A 17,674-nucleotide genomic window follows, 5' to 3' on the forward strand; every position below is an offset into this window, starting at 1 on the left:
TGCACATAAGAGGTGAACATTTTGCACTGAATTCTTTTATCATGACACCTTTAGAGTTTATTTCCAGTGCCTCTACGGGTTAAGCAATAGCTTAAACACTTCAAGACTGCATATACTTGAAGAGAAAATCAGCAATCTAACACAAAATGAAGAATTTATCTTAAAATTCTATTTTTTACTAATAGTAGGAAAAAGCAAAAGATCCTAAAAAGTGAGATGTCAGAAATCCTTGTTTACAAAAGTTTAGGAAATGTTATAACAACAACACAAATTTCATGTTCAGGCCAACGGTGTAGATAAAGCTTTTCCATCCAATGGTGGCACATATCTATCTTCATTTTTATAGCCACTTCAACCACATCTAATAAATTAGCTACCCTGAATAATCAGATTAGGTGAATAATTGCATTATCAAGTCTTTAAAAAAGCAGCAAATGGGTATTTTCTGCATTCTCATTGGTCTCTTCCTGTTCTCGGAGCAATGAGCAGAAAAAGCACCTCAACCTGACTTACTCCAGCCACTTTATTGCAAGATACACTCTGTTCATTTCCAGAACTGGCTCCCCAGCTCACCTCATATGGAAATCAATCTAACTTCCATCTCTGGTGTAATTTAAGTGATACTGATGCAGTACACTTCCCCTTCCATCTCTGATGGTGAGGATCACCTGTTTTCCTGATCATATCACATCACATCTCTGTGATGACAAACAGCAAAGGCTCACAGAGAAACAGCAAAGCTAGACCTGATGGATATCAAAGAAAGATCATTTAATGCAGTGGTTTGGAAGCTACGGCCTCTGAAGATGTTGGACTCTTCTCTGCATACAGAGAAACAGAAAGGAGAGACAAATGTAGAGTGTTCATCCTACACATGAAGCTGAGAATATGAATTACACATTCTTCAGGAAAAGCTCACACACTTCTCAGCTCAGCTGTGCATTTCAATGCTTATACTCTCAACAATGTGACAAAAGAAGAAAAAACAAACAAACAAAAAAACAACCCACAAAACAACAAAGACACCACAACCCAACCCCAGTGCGAAGCCAACAAAGACTCAAAGTGTCATACAGGATAGGGAACACCCCAATTAGTAATATCAGCAATTTGAGAAAATCTCAAAAACACTGCAATTTTGAGAAAATCACTGAAAAAAGAAGAAATGTTTTCTCTTGGTAGGAAAGTGTTCACAGATGAGGGTCAGCAGCCACAATTAGCAGAAGTACAGAATGAGCAGAAAATTTTGCACTCTTAGAGGTACTGCCCTTGGGCATGAAAATTAGGTCAAGTTTTCTCTGCATTGATCCAACTCAAAGTTAAAGATCTCATAATTCTTTTCAAAAAGAGTAAGGGATAACCCCTGGAGCTGGCCAACATTCCCTCTATAAATAGCATATGTTCTCATGGCTAAAGCAATGTATGAACTAGGAGCATTAACAGCTGCTACATTTAATGGCAGTCTCCATGTTACCAATAGCCAATTAGGACTTTTGCTTCTTTGTTCTTGTGTTAAATCTATTCTAATTCACAAACACACACTGCAGTGCACTACAAACAATTTTGCCAGAATAGAGCTTTTACAGTAACATTGTCATTCCACATACACTTTCGTATCAGGAAAAGAAGAGAGGAATCGTTTTTTGATCAACACACACAATGACATGTGAGTTAATTTTTAGATTTATCACTTGTAACACTTAGTATGTATTCATTAAAGCATGCATTTGGACGTGGATTAAAAAAAGAGAATCATAGCATGGCTGAAGGAAAGAGCAAGATCTGTATTTGTGTTGTCATTTATCTATTGGAACATTTACCTTTAGCATTTCATGTCAGTATTATAAATTATTTACATCTCGAAGAGAATATATGGACCCATTTAACCATCCACAAAGAGCAGTGCAAACTCATCTAAACATTAGCTATAAACATGTAGGCAACTGCTCACACAGAGGAAAATTCATTCCAGTTGAGGAGCAACTCAGACCTATAAGGTTGCAGAAGGACTTCAACACTTCATAGAAAAAAGCTCTTGCACACCTTCAGCAGAGTATTTAAAATCACAGACTGGTTTGTACAAAGAAAAGCCAACCAGGAAAAAAAAAAAAACAAAACACAGCAGAAAAGGAATTATAGAAAACCTCAGGGAAAGCAACAAGTATTGCAGAGTATCTATTCCTAGCATCTTGCTAGTTTACATTTGAAAGGATTCTGTTCTTTGTTAACAAGACTTTAACTGAAGAAAAGCAGATTTGTCTCTCTAGCACAAAGGCTGCTGGCAAGTTTGAAAAGGGATTCTTTAAATTTTGTTTTTATAGATGGTAATCATGTGAAGAGACAAAAATACCCTAAGATTTTTTGTTTTCAGTCTTCCTAGCTAATTTGCTGACAGTCTAACACTTATTATAGGGAAATTCCAACATTTATTATTATATTCGGACAGTTTCTTGCTGGTATAACCCCATTATGTAAGTAATTCTGTGAAAAGAGAACTTGGGCAACTGCCATTCTTCAATTCTACCCCTTGTATCTCCTCCAAAAACGATGGTTTCCAAGACTGGATTCAAGAAAAGAATTCCTTCCTAAGTGTTTATGAATTCAGAAATTCCTGCCCCCAGCAGAATATATTAGCTCAAAACCAATATATTAAAAAATGTGGGTCAAATACAATTAGGCATACTAAACTAGCACTATACACCTATAATTGCATTAAAATATTACAGTAACACTGAACGCTTTTCATACAGAGGGTATTTGGTTTTATTTCCAAGCACAGAACTGTTAAAGAAGATCTACTTTTTGGACCAGGGAAAATAAATTATGTGCAATATACTGTTCCCAAGGCTCTAGCAACACTTGACATGGTAAGATACTTAACAATTTCCTACCTTCTCCCACCTCTGGAACATTACTTGAAGTCATTTCACACCAAGATGGCTATGTGAGCAATCTGAGCTATAAGACTATGTTTGGAATTTCTCCTCTAACATTTTTGCTTTGTTTTGAAACTGGAATGTTTCCCTTCAGTGGACAGAATGTGACTGCTTCCAGTAACAGTTTACATTAACATTTACATTTCTTAGCTTATGCTCTCTTACTCTTTGTAATCTACTTGGGTTAGCAAGCAAGAATTTTGAATTTCATAGAATCACAGAATTTTCAGGATATTCACTATATGCAACCATTTGGCAAAATGTTTAACTTATATTCCACTGGGACATCAGCTTGGCTATGTATAAGCATGACTTTAAACCACTGCCTCCCTCACATATATCTCCTACCACCCATCAAAGAGACAGAGGCAATATTTGACCGGTACTGAAAGAATTCCACATTTTGCTACCAGTGATTGAATCCAAATGTGAATCCAGAAATGGCTAATACACACATATGCATGGAAACTACAACCCCACTTCTTTTTCTTTTCTCCAAAAAGTATTCATTACTGTTCTCTGTCAGAGACAGGCTATGGGACTAGGCACACAACTGGTCTGACCAGTAGGACTATTTCTAGCCTATTTTGTATTGGAGAGCAAAACCAAATTATCTTTTAAATGTGGATAGAGTGAAATAATTCACATTACTGTACCCGCAAACCTGACATTCTATTGAACTACAAGCAGTTGTCCCCCCTTAAGAAAAATGGCAAAGCTATTCTGGCCTTTCTGATATTTTTAGATGGGGCCTCTACCTTCACAAGAGGTCTCTATTCTCACCACTAATGATAGCAGGGTATTTTAAACAATTAAGCATGGAGAAGTGGTTTACTTTTGAATATAAAATTGCCAATACTCCATTTTATGGAAAATGGAATCTCAATCGGTTCGTCCTGTTACACACCTACTGTAACACAACCTTTCTCTCTTCTGTTTCACTAAAACACAAGCAGAGCTTCACAATGGAGGTTGTTCAGTGGCTTCTGGAAGCCTTCAGATACATGCTTGAATACTTGTGGTAAAGCATGCACTTCCCACACTGGCATTCTGCTAATCTAATCAGGTAAGGATCTTACTATCTCAAAGAATTACTGAGGCTGGAAAAGACCTCTGAGATCATCAAGCCCAGCCTATGGCCTAACACTACCACACTGACTTGACCATGGCACGAAGTGTCACATTCAGCCTTTCCTTTATACTAAACATATGAGATACTGTTCTTCTATAATTTTCAAGCTTGTAATTATAAATTATGGGTCAGTCTTGCAAGAAAGTGTGATCTTTTTCATTGTCCTTATATAGAACTATTATTCTTGCCTCACACAAAAGCTGTCACAGAGATCTGCTACGGTGCACAGGGAAATGAGAGGCACTTACCACTCCATACGAGTAGGTGTCACATGTTTCAGACACTGGGAGACTTTGGATAACTTCTGGGGCCATCCAGGGAAAAGTGCCCACTAATGACATATGTGTTGTATGGGAGTGGAATCTTGAGGCTCCAAAATCACAAATCTGACAAAAATAAATAAAACCCAAACAGATTTGAGAGTATTGCCCTCATTCACAAGGCATCAAAACATCAACTCAAGCAGCAGAATCTTTCAGTAAATATTGAAGTGTTCATACCTTCAGCACGCCATCAGCAGCTATAACAACTGAAAATGAAAAAGCAATAGGTTACAAGAATGCTACTAAAAATAAACACAATTTATTTTCACAGCAGAAGACTTCCTATGATCCTACAGTGAGCCAGCACCTGAATATGCTGCTTTCTTTTAGAGCATCTGATGAATACCTGCAAGCTTTCAAACAATGCAAAACCTCAGGCCTTACAGAGTTCAAAAAGGGCAATACAACTATGACTGAAATACAGATAAATTCTCTTCTCCCCAGTGTAGTTCGTCTCAACATGAAGGTCTCTGAAAGATTAATTAATAAAAGAACAAAACATACAACTGAGGTGAGATCTAGACTTTTCTTTACTATGATCTCCCCATGTGCATTATTAAAACCTGTGTCACTCCTATCCCACCCACTACCAGTAGCAAAAGTTTCAGCTACAAGGCAACATTCAGCAAATTTCATAAATGGTCATCAACTGCCAGGTACAGACTAACCAGTGCAGCTCCACACTGAGTGCATATTACTCAACAGCATGAATACCTGTCAAACCTCAAAACAGGCCACAGTAAAGACAAGATTTTCAGGTAAGAAATAATAGGCTTTATCCAGTCTACTGTGTCTGGTGTCTGCCAGCCCCTCCTGGTACTCAATCCTTCCACACAGAAAAAAGAAGTGAGAAGTGTCCAGGCAGCTGGTAAGATGGGTACAGTCATGGTCAGGAAGACACAACCTGAAAGAGCCCTCCACAGTGCTCCAAGTGGTGCCAGGGACTGTAAAAAAAGCTCAGGATGGGGAGGAAGGAACAAGCTCTTCTTTGCCTAAACAACTCCTAGGGCAGCTTGATGACAGCCAAGGAGTTAGTTCTTCCTGTTCACAAGTCTCAGGTACAGACTTAAATGCTACATTAACACATAACAGGAAATGCAGAGCATTTCAATGTTTTGCTACATTACCATTCCTGGACTTCAGATCCCTGTGGATTACTTTGACTGGAGCTTCCATGTGTAAATAGTGCATTCCTATACAAAACAAGGGAACAATCTAGTTAGGCAGGCTGAGCATGGTCATCACCTACCAGCAGTGATGTTTTCTGGTTCCCATTAATTGTCCCCATTACAAGCTGCCATACCTGCATGCCACACTGATATGTGCAGGAGAAGCAAAGCTGCCCATAGTCTACTCTGAGTAAAAAAACTCCTCTCAAAGTTTGTATCTCTCAGAGCACCTCTATGGGTATGCTAATGCTTTTTAACATCATGTTCAGTTATTTTCTCTGTGTTGTCTACACAGGGAAGCCAACATAAGAATTAATTCTTCATTCATTAGTTTATAATAATTCCTGTGTGGTCACAGAGAACACAAAGGACAAAACAGTTTGTTCTGCATTTTTACATAAAGAATTTCAGTATGTTTGCTGTGAATAAGCCCTTAGATTCCTTAAATGTCCCATTTCAAATCAAATGTAATGATAATTATGCACTTTGCCTCATAATTACTCTAGATCAGGAAAATTACCCTCTTGGGGACTTAAGGGCAAACCAGAAACAAAAACAGCTTGTAGACAATATTTTCACCCCAGAAATTATTTTGTATTTCTGACAACAAAGGAATATATTAAAAAGCACAGTGATTGGAGTTTCTTTTTCTAATGTTTGGGGGTTTTGTTGTTTTTTTGTTTTTACAATCTGAAAAAGGAAGCACAGGATGGTTTTCCTGACTTCATAGGAAAAGCATCTCCAGCTGTACACTTCGCTGGCTGTGTAGGACAGTAATACACCACTCCTCTTGATTACCTTTAGCTATGTCAGTTGCCCAGGTCATGATATGATCCATATCCATCTCTTCACTTTTGTTACTATTAATGTAATCAAACAGTGAGCCGGCAGAAGCATACTCTGTGAAAAAACAACAAACAAATTCACATGATACTTTAAAACATTGCATCTAAACTGAAAATTCTAATGGAAAGCCTGCCAGTTCCAGAAAGCAGTCAACCTCTGGCTTAATGACAAATAATTTGAGTGGTAGTTTGTTTTTATTATCCCAGCACAGACATAAGCTACTGCTAAGGGTTAAAAAAATTGATAAAGTATATATAACAACAGGCAATAAAATGAAAATAAATTAGAAAGGTCTGGCATCAAGAAAGCTCAGGCAAAGCAGTTCAAATTCTAGAGTGTTCTGAATGTTAGAGGTTCTAGATGGTCCATGTTCAGGATCAACAGACATTTTTCTTAATTTCTCTCAGCTGCACCTAGAAAAATCCACTGCAGGATTTTATTGGTCCAAACAATGACTTCTGTGGCCCATTGGGCATTTGCAAGTGTGGCAGATGGAATCCAGTCTGACTGTCAGAGCTCACAGGGCTGACAGGCGGAATAATTAGACAAGTTACAACTACACACATTTAAGTATGAAACTAGAGACAACTGACACCTCTACAGTTTACAGAAATGCTTATGTATTTAAAGAGTGTATTTACTGGTCCTGATCAGAGGAACAGTTAATGGGTATGTTTGGTGCTATCAGATCCTTCTGACTGTTTCAAAAGACAGAGGATATTTCCTAACGGTGGGCACTACTGAATATAAATTATGCCCTATAGCAAAGAATAGTTTCTTATTTTTTTAGAAAAGTAAAACCAGATGTTAAATACATAATGTTCTGCTAAGAAGAAATGATTTTCAAGAGGAGAGCGAAATTAAAATTTTCCTATTTCCTCATGGAGGAACAGAGTAGCGAATGAAATAATTTGTTTGTGAAAAAATGGAAGGATGAAACTAGAGGTCTAACCCTGATATAGCAGGCCAGATTTCCTTGTGCTGCAAGTTGTGTTCATCAGTCTAAAGGCTGTAGCACCTCTGCTTAGTATTTATTAAATAAGACTTATGCTTATTTAGTATTCATTCATGTTTCACCAAAAACACAAGAGGAGGTTTGAGAGCTGAAGCAGCCAATACATTTTCTTCTATCTGGTTGCCAAGACAGAGTGGGCACATGCCACACAGTGTAGCCCAAGTAGCACAAAGACCAGAGGGATGCAAAGAGCAACTTCAAGCTTTTACCTCTCTTTCCTAAGAAAGTACACCTTTCCTTTCAGTGTACTTCTCAGGCAGAATTTAAGACCTACTTACAAGACTCCCAGAGTCTTCATATCTAAGGTGGCAAACCAGCTGATAAACAACAAAATTTCTTCATTTCAGCCATGTCAAAGCAGCAACAAAATCTTTCCCTCTAATACTGCATCAAATATTCCAAATTGCTATTAATATTATTCAATGAATGATGCATGATAGGCTAAATGCATAAAAATAAATACTGTGCCTCATCAAGGAAATCAAATCCACTGTGAGATTGCTGCATAGGGAAGGAAACTCTAGGATGAGTGAATCTGCAATCCAGAACATGGCAGCCTGTAGGAGAGCATTTCAGTGCTAAATGAAAGGAAAGAGGGAAAAAATAAGAAGTCCCTTGGAAGCAAACACTCCAGTGGCAAGTTAGTTTTGGATCATTGCTACAGGACCTCCTGCTGAAAGAAGCCTCTGCAGGTGACAGAAGTGGTGCTTCTGCTGTCACAGAAAGAGGAGTAAGCTGCTGACCTGCACATTTCCTTAATTAAAACATAAGCTTTTTTTACCCATGATGTCATCATCTATCTTATAAATGGATTCTTCAGGAATAGGTTGACTGCAGGCTTTGCATGCCTTTACAATGCATAATTTGATCCCCTGGGGTCAGGGACAACTCATCTCCCCAAGCCCTTTGCCACTGTGTGCGGGGAGGCAAGCAAGCTTCAATCAACAAAGCTGGATCCTTTAGTATTTCCTCTACTTATTTATTGTGCCACAGGTTTTTACTGGGAGCTATGGACTTGGAAATCATATTGTGAGGATAATTTTCTGTCACTAATGGAACAGAGGTATTTGCTTAGAAAGAAAAACTGAATGCTTGACTGCACACACCCTGTGATGGGCTGGGGAATAGATTGTAAGTTTCTATGCAAATGGGGGTCACAAGCTCCAAGAAGCTGTTGGACAGAGGCAGCTGTGGTAAAAAACTGATCTGCAAGCGAGGCATCAAGACTGCTGTTGACAGAGACAGCCAGTGACATCTAGAATGATGTGAACCATGTTAGCAGCTCAACAGGTGGGATGATCAGTAGTAACACTGACATACATCCCAGCAGGGAAACGTGTTTTGACTGCAGATGTAGCTTTTCTCAGAGAACTCTGACAATCTCGTAAGACATTACGTGCAGCTAATGCTCAGTGCATGCCAGTGCTTGGCTGAATGCCCTCATCTCCATCACTCTGAAGAAACATTAGTTTCTCAAGATTTCTTCTTGTTTGGGATTTTCCCCTCTTAAGAAATGGATCTCTGACAGGCTTAAATTTGCAACACTGAAGGCCATCCAGAAGATCATAGAATGAAATGTCTAAAAGACATTTCAAGCTCAATTAACATTTCTTTTCTCAGTAGCCATTCTCTCACGTGAAACAGAGAAATGGTGCCTTGCTTCCCTTCCAACCCTCATAACTCCAGTGTCATTGGAAGTTGAAGGGAGAACCAATGCAGTTTGCTAAGAAAGCTTTTCTCTTTAGCCAGGGTGGAATCAGAGCTCCCCACATAATAAGGTGGTGGGACTACGCAGCAGAGTCTCCTTCTCACAGATGGTTAAATAGTCCCAGTTCCCAATGACATAATGAACTACTTTAGCTGCTGTCTGTCCTGTGACTGGCAACCAGGTCAAATGTCATCTGAACACTGACCTTTTGTGAGATGAAACTGAGGATGTTCTTTTCCAGACATCATCCTGTTGATTATGCCTGTCCTTTGTTACTCTGCTTGACGGTTCACACTTATTCATGTTACAAATTACAGTAAAATTACATTATTTTATTACAATTATTACACTGGTTTATGAGCGTTCTATGATTTTCACTGCTTTAATAAGGTATTTATGTTCCTGTCTATATGCTGTCACCAGTGCATCATCTAAGTGATACAGACTGTGGCCACCCCATGCAGCTCTGGAGTACTGGTTGCAACAGGGTGACTTCCAGCAGGGCGATCCTCCTGCATGTGAAGCTCCTCTTGCTCTGACCAGTGCTGTATCTCCTATGTGCTCCCACCGGATTACACTGCCATCTGCTGTGATAATCGGATGGCTAAGAGACAGGCACAAATGACTGAATTTTCACAGGTTCTGTCCACCATCTGAAGACTTTTAAAAACCTGAACAGCAGGTTCAAACAGGTTTCAAACTGGTTTTAGACTGTGCTAGAACTTCTCTTCACATAAAATCCTTTGAATGTTACAGACATGGTAAAACATGCCTTCTAATTCACAGTTTCAAGGGTTTTACCTCTCCAAAGATTGTTTCTGCAGAGTGTAGGTTTATTTGTTTTGGATTTGTTTTCTACTACTATCTTACCTAGTTTCTCCCATACAGGAATGGGAGAAATTACATTATCTGTAGGGTAATTTTGTATCTGGACCAACACCAAAGATATGGGAAGGAAGCTTAAAGTGGAGCTAGAGAAACAAACAAAAAAACCCCCAAAAAACGATCTCCACATGACACTAGGAATGCCAGAATGAATAAAACCTAGGTTCCAGTGAATAAAGGGAGTTGTCTTCTGGCATCTAATAAACCCTTAGCTCTATTTCAGGCTCCTCCCATGGCTGGGTAGTGTCCCATGCAGATTGTCCTGTTTTAAATGCAGGCAGAATTCTTTGTGCAGCCTTGCTCTGAGCAGACTCAGCCTTCCTTTCATGAAAACTTTTACTTCTGTCATGTGTCAGTTAAAATGGAAAAGCAATTCACAGAACACAGTGAAAAATTTCTATTTAAAGGAGTGCTGTGTTTGTGCACTAAGAATGCCCCAGGCTCCAGCTCCCTTTGTGCAGCTACCAGCCAAGCTCCAAGCCTGTTCCTAGCTCCAGCACTCCCATCTACACTGAGGCAGGTGCCTCAATGAGGACTCTAACATTCAGAAAAGTTCAGAACAATTAGCAAAACACTGAAATTAGGTAAAGCTACTACCTTTAACAATGAAGTTTTACAGAATCAAGACTAGGGTCAGACAAAACCTCTTACCTGTAACAATGCCATAATTTGGAGGTTCAATGACAGCTCCATAGAACTGAATGATGTTTTTGTGACTGAGCACACTGAGTATTTCTGCCTGTTGGAAACAAACAAGTTATACAATTATGAATGGTGCATTTACTATAATAGGTTTTTTTTATACCTGAGCAAGTATACACATATGTACAACATACTTATAAACACTCAGGTATCTAGGAAAGAATGTCCACACATGCTTGGCATTTGAAAACCTCATGAGGGTGTTTGGCAGATAAACTTTTATGATGTTAGGGGAAAACAAAATATAATTTCAGACTATGCTTTTGAGACCAGGGAACAGATGTAGAAGCTAAGTCTTTGGAAAAACTGAAGGTCTTGGAAAACTTTGTTCAAAGAAAGATGTGGGGGTTTTGGCAGACCTATGGCAGTCCTATCCAGGATTTGTGTTTATTCACAAAGTACTATGGGTTCAGTGAGTTCAGCACTTCAGGCTGTTAGAGCATTCCAAAAACACACAGCTCCTTCCAATGTTTACTGGAAACACGGAGTTTCCAGGCATGCGCTGTAGAGTCTGATTGAATACACACAGCAAGTATGCTTGAGACTGCCAAATCACAGTTGAAACTGCTCCTCAGAGCAGGCTGCAGATGTTTGGAAACTCTGTATAAATATACAAAACCTTCAGATTCCACTTGAACAATGCTTCAAGGTTTGAAAAAGGAATTGCAAGAGAATGAGAACCTATCCACAGAAATTAAGACATATGATGGTCCTTGTGCCTTTAGAGAGAAAAGAAGAACAGATGTCTCCTTCAATGTCTCTTAACAATTTCACCTCTGTAGTAAAATAAATGTGAGAGATTTTAGACACATTTCTACATAGATATAGGTATCATGCAAATACAGATATATATGATTATATATTTGCCTCAGCAGCAATGTATTACTTTAAGACTCTGAGATTATGTTAACTCTGCATCAGTCAAGAGCACCTAACAAGAACAAAATCACACTCTATTTACCAAAGCTATCTGAGCTGACAGATCCCTTCTCAGATGCCTTGACAGGCTGCAGAAGTGTTGCTCTTTACCTACAGGGGAGTCATCCCACATTTGCTTAGCTGTCAATTAAATGATCAGTGAAAACAAGAAGACTGTAACAGCTTTGATGCAGAAATGCATGGTACATCATCTAGTGCTACTGTAACAAACATAAAGGCATAGCAAACCAGGGTTTTTTTTCACCTATATTTTATAGTTGATACCATGATAGCTGTATGTTACTGCACGATTACAGAGCAAGGCATGAGATGGCTGAATTTTTTCCTCTTGTCATTTAAAGTCTTTTCTGAGTAACATCAACATAAAGCATCAACATCTTTGAATTAAGACCTTTACCAAATATGCCAACATTTACACTTACTCAATTACATCCTGAACCATAGCTTTGAACTTTGGGTTGCACAAGTGCTTCATGCTGCTTAGCCTGCTCAGCAAGGAAAACAGTGTTGCTGTAAAATGAGTAATTTTTCCACGATACAGAAAAGTTTTTAATTGTACAGATGCTGTTTTGAGCAAATCATACTGCAGACTAACTCACCTACAAATCCACAAAGTAACTGATCTGGCAGCTCTCTAAGCAAATGTGGGAAGACTCACCTGCAGGTAAACAGCAGCACTCCTACAACCAGTCAAGGGATCTGAGAAGGGATCTGTTGGATTAGCAAGGGCTCTGCCCTCCAGCTCAGGCCCAGCAGCCTCCCAAGGCAGAGGACTCCAGCAGCAGTAGAACTGCTCATTTCACAAACTGTACCTTCATTTCACAAGCTGTACCTTCACTCTCCTTCAGTAGCCTGGAAGATGCAGATGACAGCCAAGTCATCAAAACCCACCTCCTTAGGCTAACAAATGCAAGACCCCTATACTTCAAAAAGTCGTATATTATGTTTTTATCATCTTCAGGAAATACTCAATTAGGGGATATCCTCTAACTTCTACCAGCATTACTGCTGGATAACCACAAATAATATTCCTTCACTGCCAACTGGAATATTGTTAGAAATGAGACCAGGCCACAAGCAATATTAGACAAACTCTATAGACCATCTCTTAAACACTTTGGTGGATACAGGGCAGAATAAAACTATCCTCTTGCACATTACTGAAAAATCTGTGCCTTCAAAACATTGTGCCACTTGTGGGTGTTTACAATATGTGTACCTCAATAGGTCATAAAAATTAATTCCAGTGGTCTCACATTTAATTGTCCCATGGCATGAAGCATTTACGTCCTGGCTACAGAAGTGGTACTAGACGAATTGTTTTAAAGAACAATTAAAAATGCCACATGATGGACACATCCAAGTGTCATAGCTCTCTATTCCACAGCAGTAATGTGCAGAACCCAGTGACTGTCCTCCATCTACAAAATGCTGCTGGATCCTGTAGAAGTCACTGGACAACAGGAAGGGCTGCCCTGCAGCCCCACCACCAGCAAAGCCCAGGCCTCCTGACTATCCAGGACTACCATGAAATGGACAGCAAGCAAGATATGAGCACAGAGCCAAGAGGACGAGTCCTTTGCTGCTGCAGGCATACTGACACACAGTGCTTTTATTATTTAAAGATTCAGAAATAATTATTTTCTAAGATCATCTTATTTACAGTTTATTACACAGTAAGATCACATTCCAGGAGTATGAAGAAATTCTGTGTCAACAGTGGCTAATACCATCATATTCACAGGGATGCACACACTCTAAACTGGGATTTAAGAGACAAAGCGAGTTTCCAACTACAACTAAAGAAAGGCACCTACTAATTGCCCACAGATACCCCAAAATAAGAACTGGATGGGAAAAATTGCCAACTCTTTTAAAGGATCATTACTTCTGAAAGAAATCCTCTCTAAACACTTTTAATCACTCTGCTGTTGTTAGCACTAGCAATTCTAGACTATTCCTTTCATGTTTTGCTCTTTTCAGCTGCTGCAGATCAGCTGTGAACTCCATTAGCCAATTTAAAGACACTTACTCCTTACAGTGAGAACCAGATGCAAGTCAATCCACATCTTTGAAGCTTTTGTACTTTTTTTTTTTTACAAGAATGTGCCATATTTCAATAAAAGACTGACTTTCAGATAGCAAATTACAAAGTGGTAGTTAAAGACCAGTATTTCAAAAGTCTCTTAGGTACTCATAAGAATATTTAGAATAATTTTTAAGCATCAAACTCCTACTTGATCCAACATTGCCTAAATGCTTAGAAGAAAATTGTGCCATGCATCTGTCTGCCTGAAGGCCACAGAAGGCATCCCAAACTGGCTCAGGTGTGACAATCACTTCCCTCCATAAAGCTGCTATCTAACACAACCTAAACGAGCACCTATTTCCTTCCTACAGCCAGGGCGATGACAAGTAATAAGTCTTCAATTACTTTGTAGTATTTTTTGTATGAAAGTTTTTTTATTTTTAAATGTTGGATTGAAGCAGAAATAGAAGGAGCTCAGGTGAAGAAAAGGCACATATATGTACATACAAGCTCCCTGGACATGACATGCAGACATTGTCAGACACACAAGGTGACTGCAGTGGAGTTGAATAATGCATTTAGTACCACAATAAGCTTAGTTACAGCCTAGTACTGATCAACCAACCCACGTTAAAACCATTCACCCTGTACTTCAGCCACAGATATGGATGAAATTACGTCTCACTCTTGAGTCCTACCTGAAGGAAATTGTAGACTAATGCCATTCCTTGAAGGCAAAGGAATTCAGAAGTCTAAATAACTCTAATTCACTGCTTACAAAATTCAACTCCTATCAAGAAATCCAAGGTCAGAGCAAACGACACTAAAAACACCTTCATTTAATTCTCACTTCTCCTCTAGCATCACTGTAATTCAAACCCAATTCATAAAACAACTACAGTATAAGATTTAGGAACTCAGGTAATCCCTCAATGTGCAAACTAATTGTGCTTTATGAACCATGGTCTAGATCACAGTGCTTAACATCTTAATTATTTTAATGCCTGCTTAATCTCTGCTTATTGACACATATGAAAATTACATCATCTGTGACTGACACCACCCTACAGCTGCCTCCAGACCTGCTCTTAATCTTCTAGTACAAACATCCATGCACGAATACTCCTATCAGTATTCGCAGCAGGTAAAAACAGGGTCCTCCTCCAGGCCTTGTCTGTGTTCAACAATCACTGAACAGAAATCACCAGCATGGATTTGGAGTGTGACCAGCAGCAGATGAGGGGACAGAACAAGCTACCTGGACAGGTGGTCTCAGCACACAAGTCCTAGCTTATTTTTACTGTTCAGTGCTGCTGCAGCAAGAGCAGGAAAACCAGCTCAGCTCTGCTGAGATCTTCCAAGGTCGGAGCTGACTGCAGATGTGGGTTACAGCCACCTGAGCTGAGCTGGCATTCCTCAGAACACAGACAAGGCCCTATCCTCAGATCTTTAATTGTAGTCACAAAAGCAGTGAGGAGGTGGATGGAGGCACTTTTCGTACAGCTGTGTTGTTGCCTGCCAGCTCCTCCTTCACACCAGCCACAGCTGCTCCTTAGAGCTCCCTATCCCAAGGCAGCTAAAGTTAGCAAAGACCAGACAACTCAGCAAATTTTAGTTACTCTGGTCCTCCTTGGAAATGTGTTAATAAGTTCTTAGGCTCACACTTGTAGTCAAGAGTTTGAGCTAGCAGCCTATTGCAGCAGCACAGCTGGAACTGAAAAAGAACATCTGTCCACAGTTTTTTCAGTATCAAAAGAGTTTTTTGCTTGGGTCTGGGCAAACTGGGCCCACAGCAATTTAATCACCATGTCTTGCAGGTCTCTTTGGTGTTGCTGGCTCAAGATGACAAAGCATGGCCATCCTTTCACACTGGTCTGAGCATGGTTTAGGATTAGCACAGGAAGTAGCTGCAGCCTCTTGTGAGACCACTGGGCCAGCCAGCAGCCAGCCAGCTCTCCTGCTGATAGATCAGTTAATTGCATAGCAAGAGGCATCTTCTCTCCATGCCAAATTACAGGGTTAGACATCAGTAACTACTTAAGGAATCTGATTAATACAACTTTGTTAACCACTTTCTAGTATTCATTATTATGTTGTGCAATAGCTTGGTTATTTACTTTTCTGAAGATACGTTTGCCATGTTTGTTAAGGAGATATTTAGACACACTTAAGGCAGCTTTGAAAGATAAATTTTTCAAAGTCTTGTTGCATTTTAATGGCTTTGACATTGGGAGAGTTTCAACTTAGCTACTCTCAGGGGATTTTACAGTCTAATAAAATGGCAGCCAGAAGAGGCCAGATGATGTTTCATTAAAATTGTTCTATTTACTGACAACCACATAAAAAGATACAGAATGCTAACACAAATCAATCCCAAACCTTTATTTCTAGATTCTTGCTCAAAAAATACATTCAGCTTGTATCTATTTAATTTGCCTCAGGAATGCTCTTCTATAAATTCACCGATGTCCAGTATGGGATGTCTCTTGTCATAAACCAGTTTCTTGAGGTAAATGAGTCAAATACATCATTTTATATGCTTTAACATAAATATTATACAGCTTCTAAAACACATTAAGGTTTTGACAGAAGCAAGAAATTACCCACAGAAGATAATTTTTATTACTTCATCGTTTCTGTCCTTTTGAAAGTTAAACTGAACTTCTTAATGAACTTCTAAATGAGCCAGATATAGAAACAGTTTATGTAATTTAGCTCTTCCTGGATTATTATCATGTCCCAGTCTTAGGCGACTAATGTTGTATCATTGCTAACAAATATTCCTCACAATATGCAACAAAGGGATACTTAAAGATTTTTAGAAATTTAAAGCTATTGTGAAGAATTTTACAGCAGAATTGTTATTCAATTATTATCATTTGTAACGTTAAAAAGAAAATCAAGCAGATACAAAATAAAAATTCAGGGCTTTGCCTACTTTTTTTTTTGTTCACATAAATTTGAGTAAGAAAAAAAAAAAATTTGTGCTTTGAGGTCTCCAAGAAGAAAGCTATTAATGAGTAAAGCACACTGATTATCCAGTTCAGAGAATATTTGTTAAACCTATTAAACTGTCTTTGGTATTAACAAAGCATGAAGAAAACTACATGAATATGGAAAAGCCAAAGAATCCTCAGAGCAATTTTTAAACTGCAAATAAGTAGAGTTACCATGTGCTTTGATGAGTGCTTGTGGGCACCTCTTTCAAAAGGGCAGTCATAGCTCTTTAAACTATGGCTGCATATCCCCTAAGGCTGTGTGAGTTGGGGGTTCTTTTCTAGTGTTAATTTAGAAGATCACTTATCAAAAATAAAAGCTATTTTCTATAGTCAAAACTCTTGTCAGCATTTGTTAGGTCTTAGAAGACAGCCATTTATTCGGTGTTACAGGAGTATTATTTCACAAACCACACAGAAAAGAAGGGTTAAATTGCATGCTCAGACAGATACCACCAGCACTTCTGTAAACACAAGAATTAAATTCTCTTAAGTACATCTATGATAATATACAAAACATATTTAAAAGCATTTTGATTTATATCACCACGCATTCTCATTTTTGGAAGTACTGTGATAGAAACACACTTTAAATACCTTGTATTGACTTAAGAAAGAAAAAAAAAAAGCACATTACCGAAATACCTCAACTACTGTTAAATGGTCAGAACATACTGCACTGAAGGAATATTGACATAAACTTATTACGTACTGTTAGAGATTCACCTCATGTTACACAGTTTACAATATTTCATTTTCACCACTAGCAAATGTGTTTAAGCTTTTTTGGAGGTAACAAACACTGCAGAACATGTTACTAGTAAAATATACTGGATATTCACAATTTGAAAACTCTTGTTTTATAATCTATCCCTTAATAGCCATGCAACCATTGCACATAATACTTGGAAGTTTTAAGGATAATTTGAAGGGTTTGGGATTAAGAGTTGCTACCTAGTGAAGTCCGAATATCCCTTTCAAAACACTGCAAAGA

The 17,674-nt window shown here is 38.7% G+C and overlaps 1 protein-coding gene across 5 annotated transcripts in view; it reads right to left on the reverse strand.

Moving 5' to 3' along the window:
- MAP3K20 (mitogen-activated protein kinase kinase kinase 20) overlaps positions 1 to 17,674 on the reverse strand; it is an 88,459-nt gene that overhangs the window by 47,490 nt on the left and 23,295 nt on the right. For all 5 annotated transcript variants that reach the window (XM_071747325.1, XM_071747323.1, XM_071747324.1 and 2 more), the window contains exons 3-7: positions 10,666 to 10,753; positions 6,359 to 6,460; positions 5,519 to 5,584; positions 4,569 to 4,597; positions 4,317 to 4,454 (exon numbers count right to left, since the gene is read on the reverse strand). In XM_071747325.1, the coding sequence (XP_071603426.1) occupies positions 4,317 to 4,454; positions 4,569 to 4,597; positions 5,519 to 5,584; positions 6,359 to 6,460; positions 10,666 to 10,753 (423 nt within the window). The remainder of the gene's footprint in view (positions 1 to 4,316; positions 4,455 to 4,568; positions 4,598 to 5,518; positions 5,585 to 6,358; positions 6,461 to 10,665; positions 10,754 to 17,674) is intronic.

The sequence above is a fragment of the Heliangelus exortis genome, chromosome 6, assembly GCF_036169615.1.
Source record: "Heliangelus exortis chromosome 6, bHelExo1.hap1, whole genome shotgun sequence".
Lineage (NCBI taxonomy): Eukaryota > Metazoa > Chordata > Aves > Apodiformes > Trochilidae > Heliangelus > Heliangelus exortis.